The sequence below is a fragment of the Oryctolagus cuniculus genome, chromosome 1, assembly GCF_051225735.1.
Source record: "Oryctolagus cuniculus isolate XC-2025 breed Fujian yellow rabbit chromosome 1, ASM5122573v1, whole genome shotgun sequence".
Taxonomy (NCBI): Eukaryota; Metazoa; Chordata; class Mammalia; order Lagomorpha; family Leporidae; genus Oryctolagus; species Oryctolagus cuniculus.
The window spans coordinates 182,926,658-182,949,761 of NC_142867.1; the positions used below are offsets into that span (position 1 = coordinate 182,926,658).

General features: G+C 39.9%; 1 protein-coding gene across 6 annotated transcripts in view; it reads right to left on the reverse strand.

Annotated features, from left to right (window-relative positions):
- Positions 1-10,017, reverse strand: part of SLC24A2 (solute carrier family 24 member 2) — a 271,498-nt gene extending 261,481 nt beyond the window's left edge. For 2 of the 6 annotated variants that reach the window (XM_051845186.3, XM_002708076.6), the window contains exons 1-2: positions 9,815-10,017; positions 6,916-7,999 (exon numbers count right to left, since the gene is read on the reverse strand). In XM_051845186.3, coding sequence (XP_051701146.1) covers positions 6,916-7,845 — 930 coding nt within the window. In that variant the 5' untranslated portion in view covers positions 7,846-7,999; positions 9,815-10,017. Of the gene's footprint in view, positions 1-6,915; positions 8,000-9,457 lie in introns of all 6 variants that reach the window. The other 4 variants (XM_051845195.3, XM_051845181.3, XM_089317711.1 and 1 more) reach the window with 2 other exon arrangements.
- Between the last annotated feature and the right edge of the window lie 13,087 nt (positions 10,018-23,104).

Below are 23,104 nucleotides of genomic sequence, written 5' to 3' on the forward strand. Positions count from 1 at the left end.
CACAGGTGAAGTTCCAAGAACATGCAAAATTCAAAATTTTAAAAAATTAAATGTACTACTAAACACATAAGGGAACAATCTCACATTGTCAAGAAAATTAATAAAACAGCTGAGCTATGTCCCTGAGGATACTGACATTAGAATGATCATTATGAAATATAAAATTAATAAACATTATGTTTAATGGAATTAAAGAAGACATTAAAAGCATGATGAATGAATAATAAACAATGAAAACCAACTGGATGGACTTGAAAAATGCCACATGGAACTTGTAGAAAAGAAAAATATGAAAACTAGAAACTCAGTGAATGAAATTTAGAGGGCATTAGACCAAATTAAAAAGAAACGGGGACAGTAGAAAGCAGATTTAAAGAAATGCCTAGGATGAGGATTACAGATAGAAAAATATGAAAAGTTAAAAGACATGGAAGATAGGTTGAAATAGTATAGATATATCTTATTGGAATTCTAGAAAGTAACTATAGGAAGATTAGATTAGAGGCAATATAGAACGCACTAATCTACAAATACAAGAAGCCTAATGATGAGATTGTGTGCATTCAGGGTGGTATAGCTTTTCCCAGGCCTGATCTGTGGTAACTAATAGAGTACCTAAAATGTAACCTATAGAAGTAAAATTGGCACTTTAAGACGTGATGGCTTTGAGCAACCCTTGTCTAAAGGGCTGTAGGGAACAGTTTTTTTTTTTTTTTCATTCTATTTGTTGAACTCTTTACTTAGTATAAAGTTAATCTTATATGTATAAAGTTAATTGAAAATAGATCTTAGTAAAAAGTAAGAATGGGAATAGGAGAGGGAGGAGGAAGAAAGGTGGGAGTGTGGGTGGGAGGGTGGGAAGAATCACTATATTCCTAAAGTTGTATTTATGAAATGCATGAAGTTTGTACACCTTAAAAAAAAAGTTTCTGGTTAAACAAACACAAAACTCTAATGAATAACAGAGGATCCACAAATGATAAACCTGCAACTGATATAGCTTAAAGATACTGCTGAACACCAAAGCCAAAGAGAACCTTAGAGAGTAGAGCTGCCACCTGCGACACTGGCAACTCATTTGGGTACCAGTTCAAGTGCTGGCTGCTCCATTTCCAATCCACTCCCTCCTAATGGCCTGGGAAAAGCAGCAGAGGATGGCCCAAGTGCATGGGCCCCTGCATCTACATGGAAGACCTGGCTTTGGCCTGACTCAGCTCTAGCCTTTGTGGTCATTTGGGGAGTGAACCTGCAGATGGAAAATCTTCCTCTGTTTCTCCTTCTCTCTCTAACTCTGCCTTTCAAATAAATAAATAAATAAATCCTAAAAAAACTTATAATGGACACCAGGAGTAGAAGCAATCATAGAAAAAAGGGGCTGATATACAAATAGGAATGTGCAGAGAAAATTGGTAAAAATGCAGATAAAGTGTGAAGATTGATGATTTAATGGAAATGTCTAATTTATGGGGTTTAAAAAATGAAGGTGATAGCTCAATAAAACTGTTACAAAATATCATGGTTAAATCTTGGACTTCAAACCTTGTACAATGTAGAAGAGGTGATTGGATTAAAGTATTCCAATATTCTTCGGTTATTTAGCTAATGTAGAGATATTCATTTATTTTGCACTATGTCAAGTTAAAATAGATGTATGTGCTAAAATGTTAAGAAAAACATTAAAAGAACAAAAACAGAGTGTATAAATTCAACATATTAAAGGGGAAAAGAGGTTGAGGCAAGAATTCAATCAAAAACTCAAGAAAAATTATAAGAAAACAGATCAGAACAAATAAAAAGCATAATATTACATGATAGAAAAAATCCAAGTGTAACAGGAATCAATATAAACAAATGAAACCTTCCTGTCAAAAGATAATGTCAAACCTAATTTTCAAAATTAAGTTATAGTCTATTTACTAGAGAGTTATGTAAAGCAAAAGAAGATAGAAGATAGAAACTAAAGCTGTGAAAAATGAAAAACTAACCCTGTCAAATCCACACTGTAGATGTAGTTGTGTTGCCAATGGCCAGAGAGCAGCTTAACATAACTATCTTATTCTTTGCTAAACTTAAAATACAAATTAGCTGGTTCTACAAAAAAAAAAAAATTAAAGAAGGTGAGGGGAAAGGGTAAGAAGGGAGAGGAAAATAGAAGCGGGGAAGGTGGTGACTCTGGTTCTCCGCATTGCCACTAAGAGCTGCAAAGTGTAGGTCTCCTGCCAGGGGAGGCTGGAGTCCCAGGGAGGAAGGATCAGGGGCAATTTGCACTGTGCGCATTAAACTCCACCAGGCTCTCTAAAATGCCTTGTTCACTCTCTGAAGCACATGTAGTAAGTGAGGGTTCATAAAAGGAAATAAAGTAAGGAAAACAGCCTGGTACTTTGACCCCAGATAAACAAACATGCTACATTCATAGGCATCTCATCATTTAAAAATTTTAGCACCCAAATTTCTTTCTTTAAAAAGAACATAGAATTAGTTTCCACATCTCTCAAGAAATACATCTTTCTATATATTGTAAGGACAATCTTATCTTCCTTGAAGTTTAAACTATAATTTTACTAATTTATTTACTAGGCTTGGAGAAGCTTGAAGATTGTTTTATAAAAGATTTTGTACCATATGCAGGCTTGGGGCTGTACATGTGTATTTATAAAATAATTTATAGCTTAATGCCTTACAATAAAAACTTCATTGTATGAATAATATTTATAGTATTATTTTATTTTTGACTTTCTCAATAACATTAATAACAATTTGGATTGCAAAAACTCTGCTTAAAACTTTTCAGGAATATACAAACTGAATAAAGTAAGGCACACTTAACTTACTAAGGAGACTGGTTTTATAGCTAGTCAGCTTTACACATCTTTATTTAGATCATTCCTGTTATTAGAACGGGGTCGACTTGCTGTCAGATTACAACACCAAAGCTAAGAAGTTAAATACCATGGACAGCTGCTTTCTAGGCCAATGACAGCCTTAGCACCACAACAGATCAACAGATCCCAGCGGTCAGGGTAGGTGCACAGAAGATGAGCTCAGCACCCTGAAAGTCAACCATTCCAGCTCCTGCAGGATTCAAATTTATTCCTAACCAGTTATAGATGAATTTTTGGGAGAAAGCCCCAATGATTAATAAATAAAAATCCTCTGAGAAAAGTCTCTGCTTAGCATAGGCATTTCTAAACCTCAGCCACCAATGGTCTAGTTAACTCAAGTAAAATTCTGTACAATAAAATTTCAGGGCAAAAAAAAAAGCATTTGGAAGTTTCCTTGGAGTTCATGATATTATTGGACTGCATATAATCACTATATGTGAAGAACTAAGGTTTATGGATTTTATAATATGACAAATATTATATGCCTCCCAAAATAAATGATTCACTGGAGTAAATTCAATCTTCAAAGAATGCTATATAATTCTCATATATGAAATAATTTATTCTAATTCACTTTCATTTAAGAGCAGAATAAAAGTAAAGTAAATAACATTTATTGAACAATCTACATTTGCCATGGACTATGCTCCATGCTTAACATTAATTTCTTCACCCAATAATTTTCCCAACCTTATAAAGTAGTTATTATTATTCTCATTTTCTAAATTAGGAAACTGAGACTCAAGAGAGTTTAAATGAATTATCTTAGATCACTGGGCTTTTTAGACAGCTGGTGTTAATGTCCTTTTCTTCCTGGGTCAAAGCCCTAGGGGTTCTCCACCATGTCACAACTTTTAAAACTGATAATGTATATCACTAAAAGAAATGATAGTAATACTAACAACAATAAAATTTTAAAACCACACAATGTAACACATACCACTTTAACCAGAGAATACCAGTTCACATTTTTCCAAGCTTCCCCCCATGACATACATCATCAATAATGGAAACAAATTAAAAATTTTCAACTTGTCTATGAAGTGAGCACTTTCAAAGATATTTCACTGCCTACAGCTTGGCAGAATTGATGCTTCTGTAGCAAGAACCATGTGATGATTTATAAAAGAATATTAGCCGGCGCCGCGGCTCACTTGGCTAATCCTCAGCCTGTGGCGCCAGCACACCGGGTTCTAGTCCTGGATGGGGCGCCAGATTCTGTCCCGGTTGCTCCTCTTCTAGTCCAGCTCTATTATGTGGCCTGGGAAGGCAGAGGAGGATAGCCCAAGCGCATGGGAGACGAGGAGGAAGCACCTGGCTCCTGGCTTCGGATCAGCGCAGCGCGCCGGCCGCAGCAGCCATTTGGGGGGGTGAACCAATGGAAAAGGAAGACCTTTCTCTCTATCTCTCTCTCACTGTCTAACTCTGCCTGTCAAAAAAAATATCTAAAATGTATTTCTCAACTTTTCCAAACTCTCATGCCAAAAATTGTGCAAATAAGAACAGAAGGTGGCTGTGCCTGAAAACATGCTTGCACAGCACATTCTTCTCTGTGAAGAAATTGAGGCTCACGATTACCCTAGGGTCTTTTTTCTAAGTGTTTTGTCAGAGGCACTGATTTCCATAGGAAATGTGGCCTCCACAGTTGGAAATCAACTCTGCCAACCAGAAGGCTAGATGCTCACACTCAGCACTTGTCCCTATTCAAAACAGCTAATATTCAGAGCTTGGAAAGCATACCACTGTACGATTTTGAAGCTGGGCATAGCATAAAGGCTGTAATTGCTGAAAAAAATATTTTGAATATTTTCCAGCAATAATTCAAAGTTGAAATTGGCAAGGTGAAACTTTCTGGAGGAAATCATGCATGATTATCTATGGTTTCACCTAAAATGTATGACTATGTTTTAGTATTTTAGCTACCAAACAAGACAAACTCTGTTACCAAAAAGAAAAAAAACAACCCTCCATTCCCATTAGTTATCAAATACATAAAGCTACAATAATTATTAAATGAAATGAATTAAACTATTTGGTGCTGAAAGGAAATTAATAGAATGAACACATTTGAGGGAAATCAGAAACTGGAGAAATAGTTTTGACTATAAACTTCTTTCTATTTTAATTATGTTTACCCAGAATTTCCAAATTAAAAAAACACACAATATTAAACATAACAGAGAGTTATGGATACAAATACCAACCATTGAGGAATGTCATCCTGAAATGATGACTTATAAATTATGTAAAATAATTGATTAGGTGAAGATCCTGCCAGGACTATTTTAATGAATGGTGTACAATTGTTTAAATATATCTGTAACCTGTATTTAAAGCTATTTTCCAAATGCAGGAAACCAGTTCTCCCTCCCCTAAAATTAGAATGCAAAATCCTCCTGCAATCTTGCATATACTGTTGGATTACTCTGAAAATTCATTTTTCATAAATGTTGCCAATATAATCATCAGCCAAGTCTCTAAGTGAATGAATTGCCACTGTGGTGTCACAAAACCAAAGGCTTTGAGTTTTCAAAACCAGTTTTTACCACTCTGATGTGGCCAGGACATTTCTGATATCCAGTCATTTCCTTGCCTCTATAAAACATGCCTTTCCTTGAAAATTGCTTAGTATCCTAACTGGAATAATCACACAGATTATAAAGCAAGCCACCCAAACAGGCTGGAAGAGAGGGTTTGTGGGATCATCCTTTTGGCTGCTAAGTTAGAGCAGAGAGTGCGGCTTCCATAACACCCTGAAGGACATGTACTCAGTTGCTACATCTCAATGCTTTGCTGTATATTTTTATATTTTGCTAAGTGATTTTTTTCACTATACTTCCTAACAAACAGTCATATACTGAGATAGATGTTTGAAAAACTGTGACACAAAACATTTGCACACAATAAATAGAAAAATTACTAGTGATTTTTTTCCACTGCAGTTAGCTTCCATTTTATGGTAACTACAATGATGATAGTCTTCGACTTTAATACAAAGGTATTATGTAAGAAAAGCTAAGTTAATATCATTTTCCTCTTTTTTCTGTTGAAGTCTTACCCCCATTCAAACATCTGTCTTTTGCCTACCTGAGAATTTTGCCAGATGCTAGCATGAAAAGTTTGTGTATTTTGGTTTTCTGCTTAAAATCATATTCAAAAACAATATTGCACTGTTAGGGTATAATCCAGAACTGCATTATGACACAATCTAAATTTTGTTGGCATTATTTATTCATTATTTAAAAAATAATTGATCAGATAATTGATTTTGCAGATCAATTTCTTCTAAGCTCTTTATCAATTTGCTTCCCACCTAAGTGGTAGGATGGCCATTATTGTCATTAGAATTATCTCCCTCAAATTCTACCATAAAATTTTTTGGATCATGTTTCTTAGAGTATGCAAAGTGGGCCATTATGATACAGATGCAAGTGTCAGGGCTGACCAAAGACTCTCTTTACAGTGAATGCTGTTCCCGGTCAAGTGGTGTGAAACCTGAAAATGTGAATGAAGGGAAATGACCATGACCAGTCAAGTGAGCAGATCTGCTGGGATGAGGCTGCTGACCTGAAGATGCAGCTGTGATGACACAAGCAAACTTTCTTCCCTAAACATCTTTAAAAGATGGTGCTTAATAACTGTCATGGATTCCTTCCAAAAGAAAAAGTTCTACAGTTTAATATACACATATACCCTTTCCCATGAAGATAACATTGTTCCCAAATCATTATGCCTAGTTTCAGAAAATAAGAGACAGCTGCCAGGTATGCTCTGGGATGCTTATATAACTCATGTTTACCAGGGTTTTACTCTGAATAAAGAAGGAATTCAATAGACATCTACAAGAATTTCCTCCCAAGATTTTTTTTCCCACTGTCATGTTAGTCTGGCTACCACAGAACAGCAGAATTCAATCTGTTATCCAGTCCAGCCCCAAACACCAGCACATTAAAAAAAAAGTTGCAGTTCACCAAAACAGTAATTCAGAACTATGTTCAATAAGAGATTAGATAGAAAAGCCACCACCACCAACCTTTGCTTGGGCCTCTGGTGTAGTCACCTTGACGACTTTATTGCGATTTATCATTTGCTTCACCCATCGTTCTACTTGGACGTTGAATTTCATGAAAATCACATAGCCAACATAAGCAGTTAGGAGAAGCAAACTTTCCCACCACTTGATAACGTTATCCAGGAAGAATATAATCAGCATGATCAAGTCAACGATGTAGAAGGACACATCCCGAAAGAGTGGCCACCATGTCAGGTTCAAGATTTCTCTAGAAAAGAGAGCACACATGCCAATAACAAAGAGGATATTGAACACTGCTGAACCTACGATTGTGCCTATGCCAACGTTGCTGTGTGCGATAAACACCCCTATGAGAGAAGTGAACAGTTCCGGGGCCGACCCCCCTGCAGCCATAAAGGTGGCTCCAGCCACATCATCAGAGATGCCCAGTTTTTCCGTGATGACAGTCAAAGAAGGAACAAAGAACTCATCGCAGACAATGGCTAAGGCTATGAACATGTAAATCATTCCCAAGACATGGAGAATGATGGCGCCTTTCCTTCGGTCCTCAAGGGAGAAGATGTCTCTCGGGTAGTCTCCTTGGGGATGATCTGTACTATTCTCGGATTTGCCTTCCTCAGAAAGAGTTGGCTGTGGAGTGTAATCCCGAATCTTGTCATTTAAATCTAAGAGAGTTCTTTGATGGTAACCATGTGCTACCCTAGGGCCACTTACAACATTGGCTTCTCCTGTGCTCTGTGTGTCTGTCTCAGAAAAGGCACTGATTGAAAATGGGACAGTGCTAATGGCTACCAGGCCCAGGAAAAGGCCTAAGATTCGAATCAACTTCAGTTTTTTCCTGACATTATAACGTCTCCTGCAGCCAGAGGGTGAGTCATCCGAACACCACTTCTCAAGGAACGCGATGGGGGTGCTTTGGTGGAGATCCATCTTGGGTCTTCTGGTGGAGGTGGTGGTTTTCAGTCTTCAGATTTGGTCAGATGGTCCTCTCATACTTTTCCTTACTTGACAGTTAGTGGTGCTTGTGCGTCACTCCCTCAATCAGGAATTCTTATGCTTCACGGAAAAGTTTTATCATTTATGCCTAAATGAAAATAAAAACAAGGGTAGTCAGTCACAAAATCACGTCATTTTTACAAAAGGTGTTTTGCAGTTTTGTGTGACCATGCCTAAGTTCCTTAACTTCTCTGTGCCTCAGTTTCACCATTTGAAAAATCAGAACAATTATAGTATCTATGACCCAGGGTTGCTTTAAGATGAGTTAAAACATGTGTAGAACTGAGAAGGATATAGTACATAGTAGGTACTTAGAATCACATCTGTATAAACCCAAATAGATCAGGTAGCTGTGCCTAAGTATGAACATTTTATGGATGAAAGTCTATCAATTTATCCCATCTTATATCATGTAACAAGCAACCTCTTGGTATTGAAAAGGTCTCACTGCTCTCAGAACGATTCAGGTAACTGACAACAATTATCCATTATGAGTTCTTTTACTTCAGTTATATAATTCCTAGTGGTAGGGGCATTTTTCTGATTCAGTCTATCATTTGGAAAGGGTCAAATGTTCGAGGAGGTAAAGCTCTTTCGTGCATACACAATGACCTCAGGATTTTTTTTTCTTTCCATGAAAATCCTCTCCTAAATCAGATGCAGAGGAGTAGTCTTTAGAAAAAAATATAAGTTCACCAAAGGATACTCTGGTGACATGAACAAGCTATCTTCCTTGAACATCTAGTCATTGTTTTGAGCTGAAGCTTTATTTGGGGAAAAAAAATCCTTTAGTCATATTTAAAATAGACAGCTGAGCAAATCAAATCCCAATGCAGTGAAATAACAAGTAGGCTATTTCTAGCGACCCAATGTGTATTTCATAAACAATGTGCAAGTTGCAGCAATACCTCCGTCCACAACATCTGCCCCCAGTAACCCCGGCACTGGCTCAGTTTTCATTCTCTATCCCACGGAAAGGGGGGCATTTCAATCTAGGCAGGATAGCTGATAGTCCGAAGGTTCCCTTTTAAAATTTCTTTAACAGCGCTATTTTCTTCTTCTATATCAACAATTTCATTTTAGAGACATTCGCTGAGAGCACCTCAGGTGTAAAATAAGCTAATTAAACACACGCCACTTAACAGCGGTAGATTAGCTGGAGCTCAGGTTTGCAGCTCAGAGCCAGAGTCCAGAGCAAACCAGGCTGAGGCGCCGCTCCTCCTGAGATAACCCGAACCCATCACAGACATTCCGGCTGGCTGCGGCTGTCAGCGCTTAGCAGAACGATTAAGCTACTCACAGCACTCCAGGGATTGTCACAAAGCCTGGCCCTGGCTACTGGCAGGGACCGACTTTACTCCCGGAGCGCAGGATCAGCTCCAGCCCAATGCGGGCTCGCCCTGCAAACCCACCGCTCCGCTCTCTGTGAGCCACCTCTCTCTGCAGGCGAAGTGAGCCCCCAGCCGCACCCCAACTTTACCTTACGTAGTCCCAAACTTTCCCTGGTGGGTTAATAGGAAAATCAACTAACGGGCGGACGCCCCACCTGCGAGCCGGTAGCTGGGATGCATTTGGAGAGGCGCTTGGCCCTCACGTCGCCGGATCCTTTGTGGGTGGCCAGGGAAGGGGAGAGCCCCTCCGCGTGTCTCCGCTGACAGCAGGCCCTGCCCCGCGCTCCACATCCCAAGCTGGAAGCCAGGGTGGGAGAGGCTAGGGCTCGGAAACCGCGCCTCGGAGCAGAGAGTTGGTTAACTCCTAGCGGGGCCTGGGGCACCCACATCCACCTAGGAGCCACCTGTGAGTCTTGCGGCGCAGCAGCAGGATGCACGCAACCCGGATCCGGGGACAATGACCGTCGTGGCCACACACAGGCAGCTGGTGGGGCACAGCCGCCCGCACTTACCGGGATCCGCTAGGAGGACGCGCACAGGGCGGGGACCCGAGCCCGCCGCTCTCCCTGGCCCTCAGCCTCCCCGCTCCGAGGCCCGGGGCTCCGGCTCGCGCTGGCCGCGGCTCTCGCCAGCCTGGGCTGGGCTCTGGAGGAGACTGAGCCGCTGCGAGCCCTGCGCTCCGCGTCTGGCGCTGCCCGGCCCCTCCGGCCCCTCCCTCTCGGCTGTGCGCGGGGAGCGGGGCCGCAGCGCGCTCGGCGCCGGAGTCCTCGGCTCCACGCCTCTTGGGTGCAGAGGCGATGCAGGCAGCGGGCTCTTAGGAGATTTCTCCGCAGTGGGGACGGGGTCAGGATTTGCAGGCGAGCAAGGGCAGGGAGGAGAAATCGTACGTGTCCGTGACGCGCCTGATTTCCAAAGCCTGAAAGTGCTGTCAACTTTGGGGTCACCTATGCTGGGCACCTGCTCTCCAACTGTCTGCAGACAGTGATAGGCGTCGCGTGTTGCTTAAGTAGGAGATGTAACGGTAATGGTGGGGAAGACGTTCATGAAGGCTCGGAGGCCTGCAGGGCGGGCTGTTGGGTGCAGGATGTCTGGAGTCTTGAGCGTGGATGGTGGGTCCACAGAGGGGTCTTTAGCCTTGCAGGTTGGTTTTTCATTGCATGTTTGCGCAAACTGTCATTTTGAGGCCCTGAAGGGTTTCAGGCTCTGGCCTTGAGACTCCCAGCACAGTGCTCCTTCCTGTTCTGTCTGGAAAGCAAGAGCCCCTTGGCCACGAGAAATTGAGCCAGGCATTTTGGAAACTGACACGAAACTGGACCACAGAGTGGGAGAAGATGAGGCAGACTGGGTGCTGTGGGAGACCCCTTTGACTCAGGCCTGGGACCACCACTGACAGTGTCCAGGACCACCAACCACTGAAGCCACTGAGACCCGAGCCTCTTTCCCTTCACTCTTCTCTTTTTCTGCATGCCACCTTCTGCAGACTGGGGACAATATCCTGTTTATCTCCCAAACTCACTCCCTTTGACTTAGAGTCCATCCCTGTATTCAGACCTCTTTGCTCACTCTTGATAAATCAAGCGTAGCCTTGGGAACATAGAAATTTCTTTTTCTGCCAACAAGTCCAGGCATTCAAGAGTCTTGTCTTGCACAGTCCAATTTTCAAAGTCATCGGCTGAACCTTATTTATCTATACTTTTTATTTTGGAAAATTTCAAACATACACAAATGTAGGAAAACAGGAGATGAGTCTTCCTGGGACAATCACTAGCTTGAATTATTATCAACTCAAGATCAATTGTCTTTCATACCTACACCTTTTCCACATGCCATCATTTTAAAGCAAGCCCCAGACATCATATTTTTTCTGTACATACTTAGAGAAAGCAAGGAAGCTACCCTTTACTTCTAGAGTTGTGCCAAAAAGACTCATGAAACAATTCAAATTGACTCTCACTGACAAAGATGGGCCAATCTAATTATCAAACAAGATAACTGCAATTGTTCCAAACAATTGAATAATGTAAGTTCACAATGTTTTTAAAAACAACCCAGTAGATTCATAACTGTGGATGGTTAAGAGGGAAACAAATCTTTGTTTTGAAAACTTTAATAGAAAAAATAAAACAATCGTGCATCTCTCCTTTTTTTTTCTATACAAATTGAACCTCAGGGTAACCAGTTAGGCTCCTTTTTACCCCTACTTTGTCTTTGATTTCCTGGTTTAAGAATCCTAATCTTCTCTGAGATCTCAGATGCCTCTGGCCTCATGAGGGCGGGGAAGGTGGTTGAGGGATTGAAGGTGGGGGTTTGAGGAGGCAAAGTTTTGCATAAAAAAAAAAGAATTATTATACATGCTGAAAAATTTATTTCTGTACCCCTCCTACTAAGATTTTTTATAAATGTTATTCAGCTAACTCCTCCTACAGCTTAGAGATGACACTGAGTCTCCATTTGGTGGGAAAGGGAATGAGGTTGAGCTGAAGACCTGAGTCTGCAGGTTCTATCTGTTGTAGTTATGAATTTGGCAGCATATAATAGAAAACCATCCTCAGTGGTTCAAGTTTACTTTTCTCATGTAAAAAAGATGTTTGAAAGCAGCCTCTCTAGGGTTTGTGCAGTAGCTCTAGGATGCCATCAGGGCACCAAAATCCTTTGTTCTATCTACCTTAAGGCATGGTTTATCCTCACGGCTACAAAATGGTTGCCTCCTTTAGCGTAGGTTCCAGGAAGGATAATGGAAAAGAATGAAGGTTGAAAAGCAGAAGATCCCCTTGCTAGACTTTACCTTTCTATTTAGGAAGGGAGCTTCTCAAAACCCCACTTATATTCCATTGGCTACAACTTGGTCACATAGTCATACCTAGCTGCAAGGCAGTAGTAAACGTATTTTAACTGGAGTCAGTCATTTTTTAGAAAATCAGAGTTTGGGGCCAGCGCTGTGTTGTAGCAGGTTAAGCTGCTGGTTCAAGTCCCAGCTGCCCCACTTCTGATCCATCTCCCAGCTAATGTGCCTGGAAAAGCAGCATCAGATGGCCCAAGTCCCTCGGCTCCTGTGACCAATGTGGGAGACTAGATGAAGCTCCTAGTCCCTGGCTTCGTCATGACACAACACTGGCTGTTGCAGCCAGTTGAGGAGTGAACAAGGGGAGGGAACACCTCTCTTTCTCCATCTCTGTCTCTCTCTAACTCTGCCTTTCAAATAAATTAAATAAATATATAAATATTGAAAAAAAGAAAATCAGAGTTTTCTGAATAAGTAAGAAGGGGTGAGCAACTTCACAGTTCCAAAGGATCTCAATGAGATCCCCATTGAACTGAAAATTTGGCAGTTGATCAAAAACATGGCAAGAAACTTCTATGGGAGTTGAGAAGACTAGAACTACCATTGTGATAGCACTTGAGGAAGGCATGGCCTGTCATTGTCCAAGTCATACAACATGGAAGTGGAAGGAGAATCGAGTAACACTGTAAGCCTCCCAGATATACAGGAATTTTTGCCTGTTTAGGAAGAAAAGGGAGCTTCATGAGAAAATTTACTTTCACCAAATGTTGAGTTATTAAAAAGTAGCATCCATCAACTGCTTTGATAATAGATTTATATGATCAATGACTGACTCTCTTTGTATAAATTATTATAGAGTCACCTCTTTATTTGTTTTTAGTTACCTGTGTAAGTATAAACATTAATTGACATCATATTTACCCTTGTATTTGTTTGAACTTGGAGTTTATGGAAGTCACTGGTAATTACTAGTTAAGAATGGTAGCTTCCTTCTTAATTCTGGAGAGAAAATCCTTTCAAAAATCAATTAAGATTGTTTAAAATTGGGGCCGTATTTAAACTACTATAGGATTTTCATACAAAACTGTCAAAAGGTTATTAGCTAATAACTTTGCTAAGCACCCATATCATTTTTACATACAATTCTAGGATGGGATAATTTAAAGTTGTGTTGGGAAGATCCTCTTGCCCTCATCTAAAATAGCATTCCCAGGTGACACTATACCTACAGTTTCACTATTAAAAATTCATTGCTAATGGTTTTTTATTTTACAGCTTCAGGAATTCTTTAAAAAACAAATGGCGGCCGGCGCCGCGGCTCACTAGGCTAATCCTCCGCCTAGCGGCGCCGGCACACCGGGTTCTAGTCCCGGTCGGGGCGCCGGATTCTGTCCCGGTTGCCCCTCTTCCAGGCCAGCCCTCTGCTGTGGCCAGGGAGTGCAGTGGAGGATGGCCCAGGTGCTTGGGCCCTGCACCCCATGGGAGACCAGGAAAAGCACCTGGCTCCTGGCTCCTGCCATCGGATCAGCGCGGTGCGCAGGCCGCAGCGCGCCGGCCGCGGCAGCCATTGGAGGGTGAACCAACGGCAAAAGGAAGACCTTTCTCTCTGTCTCTCTCTCTCACTGTCCACTCTGCCTGTCAAAAAAAAAAAAAAAAAAAAAAAAAAACAAATGGCTCTATGGTTTCATTTATGATTAGCAATTTTATGTTTTTTTTTGACTTGATATTCAGCCTAAAGAGAAAAAGAGCTAGTAAATAACGTGCAAGGAAGACAGCTGAGTCAGGAAGTTGTGAGCAACTGAGGGACAAGACAAAGTGTTCAGATTTTACTTTGTCAGTTTAATCACCTCTTTCTTCATTCTCCCCATGCACACCACATTTCCTTTTGCCTTTTATTATAACCTCCAGCTTTTCTGTTATCAAAATCTGCAGGCAATTACGATGCATATGAAGGGTTCAACATGCATGAAAGCAGCGATTCCCTGTCTTGACTGTAGCTAAACATGAGGATCAACTGGAGCTATTTTTAAGAGTCCTGAGAACAACCCTTGCCTTCCTTGCCTGATTTGAGCTTCTTGAGGGCAACAGTCAGTACATGCATTTCTCAGAACTGAGCACAGTGATTGGCACTTGTTCGGTGCATATCTGTGGAATGATTAAGATACTGCCAAGTACAGTGACTTAAGGGAGAATGAGTTAATCAGGTGCATGTAGGTTACACTGGAGTAACAGAAAGCTCAAAAATCACAGTGGCTTAGTACAATAAAGTTTTTCGTTTCCACTTTCACTACCTGTTCTTTGTGAATTTTGCTGTATCACCTTCACTCTTGGCCCCAAGCTGCTTGCTATCTGGAACATGGCCAATTGTTGTCATAGAGAAGAAAGATGCATGACATATCTTGTCCTTGTTTTTAAAGCTGCAGCTTAGAAGTGGTGCGTCACTGCTGCTCAGATCTCATTGGCTGAAGCAAATCACATGGCTATATCTATTTTCAAAGGAACAGGAGACTGCAGTGCTAGGGAGAATGGAAAGATTTCGTGGCTAGCACTAATGACTGCCACAATGGGTAGCAGAAGTGGAAAAAGGGAGGAATGTGTTATGCATCTGCTTTGAGCTAGAAATTTTCACTGATTTCTCTTTGAGCTCATGAGTTTTATCGCTATTATTATTATTCCCATTGTATAGATGAAGAAACTTAAGCCTCAGTGAGATGAAGTAGTTTTCCCAGTATCGAAATGCTCTCTTTGAACCCAGTACTAACTTTCTTTTTTTAAATTTTTTTTTTTATTTTTATTTTTGCCAGGCAGAGTGGACAGTGAGAGAGAGAGAGACAGAGAGAAAGGTCTTCCTTTGCCGTTGGTTCACCCTCCAATGGCCGCTGCGGCCGGTGCGCTGCGGCTGGTGCATCGAGCTGATCCGAAGCCAGGAACCAGGTGCTTCTCCTACTCTCCCAAGGGGTGCAGGGCCCAAGAACCTGGGCCATCCTCCACTGCACTCCCGGGCCATAGCAGAGAGCTGGCCTGGAAGAGGGGCAACCGGGACAGAATCCAATGCCCCAACCGGGACTAGAACCTGGTGTGCCGGCGCCGCAAGGCAGAGGATTAGCCTATTGCACCACGGCGCCGGCCTTCCAGTACTAACTTTCAAGTCCAAGTTCTTTCTAATATTCCTCATAGTATATGACAGTCCCTTGACTAAGAATTAGAATTTCCTTGCTGGGATTTCATACTTTGGTGGTTCCAGTGGATTTCTTCTGCCACCAGCCCATCTATCAGGGGTGGGGACGTCTGACCTGTGGGCTGCAGAAGACCCCATGAAGTCATTTGGTCTGGCTCTGCCAAGGCAACCGCAGGCGGGACTTGAAATTCAATAAATCTACTGAAGGCTAATTTTCAAGTTGATGATTTTGTATGGCTCATGAATGATGTTATAAATATCCAAATGGTCCTTGGTATAAAAAAGTTTTCCCCACCCTTGATATTATCTATTTCATAACAGGATCTGTTTTGCATATTTAAAAATCACAGGTGTAAATGTGAAAATAAAATTCTTAAGTTATTTAATAATGTTCTCCTCAGCCCTCCAAACCTATATTTTTCCCCCTTTGCATTAAGCTCATTTTTTGGCCAGTGGCTTTTCATTTCTAGTTCAATAAGAACCATAAAAGCAGAAAAAATATTTGTGGGCTTGAGGGATGCAAGTACAGGCTTCTTTGCTTTTGACAGTGGCCTCTCCAACAGCACTTAAAGCCATACATGCAAATTATTGCTCTTTCTTCTTTTCTTATCTATTTAGGAGATGAGAAATGATTAATGTCCATTATTTCTACATTAGGAACAGGAATTTTTCTGGGCTTAAATGCTCAAGAAGCACAAAAATTAAGCTTCTCTTTGCAACACCAGCTCGTCTTCCTGACTCCTGAGCACCAGGGTAGGGCGAGTGCCGAAGTGAGGGCTGGAAGGAGGGCAGATTGTGGCTTATCGATTTCATCAAGGGACTTGGAGTCTAAAACCTTTGCTGTCATCCTGTTTCTAGCAGGGACTTCCTGAGTGACCTCCAGGGTGCCCCCTTGTCTCAGAACCACATCAGCAAGGAAAGAGGATAAATAATACTGGAAGCATGGGGCATGCTTGAGAAGAGGGTACAGTGCAAATAGCACACTTGGAAAGCAAGCAAGGACTTTTTTTTAAGATTTTTTTTTTTAATTTGAAAGGCAGAATTATAGAGGGAAAGGAGAGAGAGAGAGAGAGAATCTTCCACCCACTGACTCACTCCCCCAGGATGGCCACAATGGCCAGGGATGGGTCAGTCTGAAGCCAGGAACCTGAAGCTTCCTCTGGGTCTCCCACGTGGGTACAGGGGCCTAAATACTTGGGCCATCTTGCACTGTTTTACTAAGCCCACTAACAGGGAGTTGGATTGGAAGTGGAGCAGCTGGATGTTGAACCTGCTATGCCACAATGCTGGCCCCAGGCCTCCTTTTTAACAACTCAAAAATTGTGCATCCACTGCCTTCTTTCTTAATCTATCTTCTCTCTTTATCTAGCATTCATGCAAAATTTTAACATAAGGGGCCGGCGCTGTGGTATAATATGTTAAGACTCTACCTGCAGTGCTTGCATTCATTATGGGTGCTGGTTCTAGTCCTGCTGCTCTTCTTCTGATCCAGCTCCCTGCTTGTGGCATAGGAAAGCAGTAGAAGATGGCCCAAGTGTTTGGGCCCCTGCACCTGTGTTGGACACCTGGAAGAAGCTCCTGGCTCCTGGCTTCAGGTTGGCCCAGCTCCAGCTATTGCGTCCATTTGGGGAGTGAACCACCTGATGGGGGACCTCTCTCTCTGTCTCTCCCTCTCTGTGTGCATCTCTCCCTCTAGAATGGATACATACAACTTTTTAAAAAAGGAACATAAAATAAATGTGAAATACTGGAAAAGATGAGCCATGTGCCTGGAACCTCAAAGGTAGGCTGGGCCAGTAGGAAGGTGTAACTATGTATTTGGTCTTTGATGGGTGAAACAAAAAAATTGTTTTGTTCAGTTTGTGAACTTCAAATGAACATGTCCCTGATCATTTTTCCAGTTTAGAGATGTCTCAAGTCGCTTGTTGGGAGCAACCATCCTGGCACCTGGGGATAGTTTCTCTTCTTCCTGACACTTTTTTTTTTCTGTTTATTTCTCAGTTTAGTATCAAAATGGGAAGATAGATAGTATATCTAAAACAACCCCTTAACTATTGCAATTACTACTACTACAGGGTTTACCTTGAAGAAGCATAGTCCTTTCTCCCCACAACTCCTACTTCCTGGTATACAGAAATAACATACTCAAAGGCTTTAGCTGTTTTTTGAACTTTTGTTTATGGTACTTATCATCATCTTTCAAAATAGTAGGGTTGTTTTGTTATCTCTTTTTTTTTTATTTGGGGGTTAGCTATTAAAATTCCTGTTTATGAAAGTAAAAGAGTCCTTTCTTTTATAAAATCCTCTCCCTGATCCCAAGGCTCTCGTCTCTGCAAACACCTTCCCTCTTTCCTTCCTGTATAGGTTTTTTATGACTTTTTGGATAAATTAATGTTCACTATTTACATTGTTTGATTATGTAGATATCATCATCAGTCAAGCATCATAGCAGACTAATTCACCCCAGACTCTCTCAGAGAACTGCACCTCCCCTCAATGTTTTCAGACATTCAGTTGATGTCCCTGTTGCTTGTTTGCCTTCTTTGGAGTCATCACTCCTGACAGCTTTCTGTGCTTGCCACCTGGTCCTCATACTAGGCATACCCTATGCCTCTTTGTTCAAAAACCTCTATTTTCTGAATCCTTTTCTTTTTTATGCGTTTGTTTCCTGGAGCCTCATGAAGGGGGAAGCAGAGAAGAATTTTCGAATTCTGGTCATCTTTGATGTCTTTATCCTACTCTATATTCCATTCAAATTATGGTTCTGTATAAATTTATGAGTTAGAAATCATCTTCCCTTGAGATTTCTAAGGTGTTTCTTTCCTCACTGCATTTATTTGTTGCAGTGATAACTATAGCTGGAATTGCCTTTACTGTATGATTTTGTTTTATTGTTGATTTGGAGGCATTTTACTGAAGCAAGGGAAGAAAACATGCATTTATACTACTACCTGTACTGAAAGATTCTTTTCTTTTTTTCAACTTTTATTTAATAAATATAAATTTCCAACTTATGACTTTTGAATTAAAGCAGCTTTTCCCCCCATAACCTCTCTCCCACCTGCAACCATCCCATCTCCCACTCCCTCTCCCATCCCATTCTTCATCACGATTCATTTTCAATTATCTTTATATACAGAAGATCAATTTAGTACATACTAAGTAAAGATTTCAACAGACTGCACCCACATAGACACACAAAGTATAGAGTACTGTTTGGGTAAAGATTATTTTCTAAAGGGATACATAATATTCTATTTAATGAATGAGCCATAATATATTTAACATTTCCCCTGTTACCCTGATGTTGCTTTCCAGTGATAAATAACACTGCAAGGGACATCATTGCACATGGAACACAGTGTGGAAAGACACTTTTGTTTACTTTGAAATGTGTTTCTTGTTACTGACACCTGTCTAAGAATTTTATGTGTGTATCTTTCCTGAGTGACATAGGGAAGAAAGTCTTCTCTTCTGATATTCTTCCATGGATTGATCCACTTTTGTCAATGACCAGTGGTGATTTTATCTTAACCATTAATCCACAAGAGTCCAATAGGCCTCCAGTGTTTTCTTGGTCAAAATCCTTGGTAAAAGCATTGAAGAGTCACTGTTTTTTCCTTAAATACTTTTCCAGTCTTTCATAAACCAGCTTCACATCAGAGTACAGTTAAGACCAAAAGATAAGTGTTTTCCCTCTCAATAAGAAGCCTGTGCAGACTTAGGGATGATAGTTAAATAACCAGATTTGTTGTTAAGATAGTGAAATGCTTCTATACCTCTTGGTTAGTTTCATGATAATAATAGTGACAGGCAGTAAACTTTAGTATAAATTCACTAGATTGAATGAAATATTGTATAATATATCAGTAACCACAATGAATGAGCCTCCTTGTCACACAACATCTAAGAAGTAATTGTAGCTCTATGGCCAACATCCAGTGAGCAGTGCAGACACATTGTGTGTTCTTTACATTGTCAACATATATTCATTCTAGAATTATAATTGTTGTTGCATCTAAATAGCTTGCTTTTATTTGTATATATTATAGTTACTGCATGCAATTTTTATGTAAGTGTGCATTTTGATGTTTCAAACTGTAAAGATTTATAACAAAATATTGAATGCAAATGCCCATAATGGAAGAATAACAAAGTCTAGACATATTTCTCAATATTTCTGTTAAATACAATAAACAGGAATCATTTGAATCTGTGGGAACATAAAGAAGGAATTATATCATTAAAAGGTAATAATGTTAAACACTTAAATATCTTATTAGATTAATGTTCCGTTAAGTCTCTTGGTTTTAAAAAAGGACATTTAAATCATTATTGAAGAAAAAATGTTTAAAACATGAAGACTTAGTGAAATAATAAAAATGTTCAAAAGTTTGAAATATCAGTTTCTTTTTTTCAGAACATTTATTTAGTATTTGAAAGACAGAGAGAAAGAGATCTTCCATCTACTGGGTCACTCCCTAAAAGGCCACTATTGCCAAGGTTGGGCCAGGCTTACGCCAGTAACCCGTAACTACATCCTTGTCTCCCACTTGGGCAGGTGTCCAAGTAGTTGGGTCATGTTTTCTGCTTTCCTATACACGTTAGCAGGGAGCTGTATCAAAAGTGGAATAGTTGACACTTGAATCCATGCTCACATGGGATGCCAGCCTTGCAGGCAACAGATTAACCTGCTATACTATAACACTGACCCCTGAAGAATCAATTTCTTGAAAAAAATAAATGAAAGCACTTTAAAATTCTTAAAAATAATGGACAATTAATATTTAAAAGAACCTCAAAAACAATAGTATCAATTTGGACACACATTTATAAACCATACTGGTAATCCTGGCCTTGTTAAAAATCTACCTACTGAAATAAGAACACTACTTTCTGGAAGGAATAAATCAAGGCAGTGAAAGTTCAATAATTATTGATGAAGCTTCAACTACTTTATGTAAATATAGCAGAATAATTTTCTTTAGATGAAAAATTCAATACTTTGCAAAGAGTTGGAAGTTTGTTTTTTCTTTAATCTTAGAAAGCTGACATAAGTAAGATCTGAAATGCTATAAAACTTTTTGTTGGTGGCGCTTGAGAAAAATGGTTTCAGTGAAATATATTGAAACAAAACACACTTACTGAATTATATTTAGATATTCCAGTGTAATGTTTAGAAGTAAGTTTGGAGTTTTTTTTCTACTTTTGGTACTATCTAAATCACCACATTTGATCACATCTGTATAATGCAATAAATACATGAAATAAATGCTTTCTTGGTAGTTCATATTTGCTACTAATCATTAAATAAACACCAGAAGGAATTATTACTCAATATTTTAAAAGATAAGAAAAATGAAATACTGAATAAATTGAGCATTGTGTTTGTACCACAATTGACAATTTATTATGCTAGACCTGAAAGACACTTTGGAAATTATGTCATTATTAGAAAGTTAAAAAAAGGATAGTTACATATTTGAGAAAGTAACATTGCTTTAGAGAATTCGAGTTTTAAAAATATCTTTATTGAGACATAATTCACATACCAACAAATTCATCTTTTTAAAATTAGCAATTCAGGGCCAGTGTTGTAGTACAGCAGGTTAAGCCATGGCCTGTAGCATTCACCTCCCATATGGGTGCTGCTCCACTTCTGATCCAACTCCCTGCTAACGTGCCTGGGAAAGCAGCGAAAGATGGTCCATGTCATTGGACCCTGCACCCACATGGGAGACCTGGAAGAAGCTGGCCTGGCCTAGCCCTGGTCATTGCAGCCATTTGGGGAATGAACCAGCAGATGGAAGACCTTTTTTGTTCTCTCTCTCTCTCTCTCTCTGCCTATCCCTCTGTTTTTCTGTAACTCAGACTTTCAAATAAATAAATATATATTAAAGAAAAGGAATAATATTAGCAATTCAATTGTTTGTAGTGAAGGATAAATAAGATTTTGTGACAATATTAACCATGAATTGTGGTTTGGAACATCTTGGGATGTTGTGGAAAAATAGGGATGTGTGAATCCTCTAACAGTGTTCATTTTAAATATTGTTTTGGTTCTTCTGGGTCCCTTACATTTTATTATTTTTTAAAAGATTTATTTATCTCATTTGAAAGGCAGAGTTACAGAGAGGCAGATGCAGAGAGAGAGAGAGGTCTTCCATCTGCTGGTTCACTTAATTATTAATAATTAACATGTATTAATTATTAATATTAACTTGTTAATTAATATTAATATCTTAATTTCATTTTTGGATTGTTCATTGTTAGCATGCAGAAATACAATTGATTTTTATATATTATATCCTGCAAGCTTGATGAACTCTTGTTCATTCTAATAATTCATTCTATAGTTTTTTTTTAAGTGGATTCCTCAGGATTTCCTATGTACAAGATTATGTGATTTGTAAATAGAGAGTTTAATTCTTTTCCAATCAGGATTTCTTTTATTTTCTTTCCTAATTAACCTTGTCAGAGCCTTCAGTTACATGTTGAACAGAAGTGGTGAGAGTTACCTTGTTTCTGATCTCAAGGAGAAAGTTTTCAATCTTCTAACATTAAACACAATGCTGTTGGTGAGTTTCTCATAGATGGCCTTTATTAGGTTGAAGAAGTTCCCTGGTTTATTGAGTGTTTTTTCATGGAGAGGTGCTGGATTTTTTCAACTACTTTTTGTGCATCAGTTGAGATGATCATGTGGTTTTTGTCCTTTATTCCATTCATACAGCATATTGTACTAATTAGCTTTTATCTGTTTAGAGATTTGGTTTTAATAAATTTCAATACTTTATAAGAAAGAAATGTTTCAATTATTAAAGGTGACATATTAATTTGACAAATTATCATGGTGGTTGAACACGCAATGTTGTGGTATTCTGGGCTTATTACAGGTATTCATCTCCATGTATGAAAAATCTAAGTGGAGGTATAGAGGTGTGGGAAAGCATGATTTATTTAAAAAGATAGCATATATTCAGACATGAATGCAGACAATCTCCTTCCATGAGGAAGGCAGGTGGCTGCCCTCACCTTCCTTTTATAAGGTAGGGGAGGTACCCCAAGTGAATATTCAAATGGCATGGATTTTGGGTTGGAGCTTCAGCACACCTAGTGACATGCAGGAATGTGGGGTTGTAGTATACCTATGGTCATCATGGCATCTTGTGCATGATGGGAAATGAGGCTCAGGTACCTGATGGGGTAAGGGCATACTGAGCTTGCAGCCACGTTGTATTGGCATATAGTGTGGTGAGGTTTGTGTGGCATGGGGCTGCAACACAAAGGCTGCGGGCAGTCTCTCAGCTCCTCCTCACTAGCTCCCTGCCCGTCACATCAATAAAACTATCATGTTATTCTTTTCTTTAACTTTTATTTTTATTTGATTTTCGTGATTTATTTATTTATTTGAAAAGCGGAGTTACAGAGAAGCAGAGGCAGAGAGAGAGAGAAAGAGAGAGAGAGGTCTTTCATCCTCTGGTTCACTCCATAGATGGCTGCAACAGCTGGAGCTGTGCCAATCTGAAGCCAGGAGTCAGGAGCTTCTGGTCTTTCACGTGGGTGCAGGGGCATAATAGAGAGCTGGATTGGAAATGAAGCAGCCGGGATTTGATCCAGGGCCAATATGGATGGGATGCTGGCACTGCAGGTGATGGCTTTACCTGCTACGCCACAGCACTGGCCCCAATCTTAAGGATTTATGTCAGTAAAATGATGTATATCTTTATGGTAACAAGGAATAGGCAGGTTTGAAATTTATGTAAGAACTTAACTTCTGCCATATAGCTGAACACAACAACATCTTCTGGCCTTTCCTATTAGTACAGAAAACTGTTTCCTAAT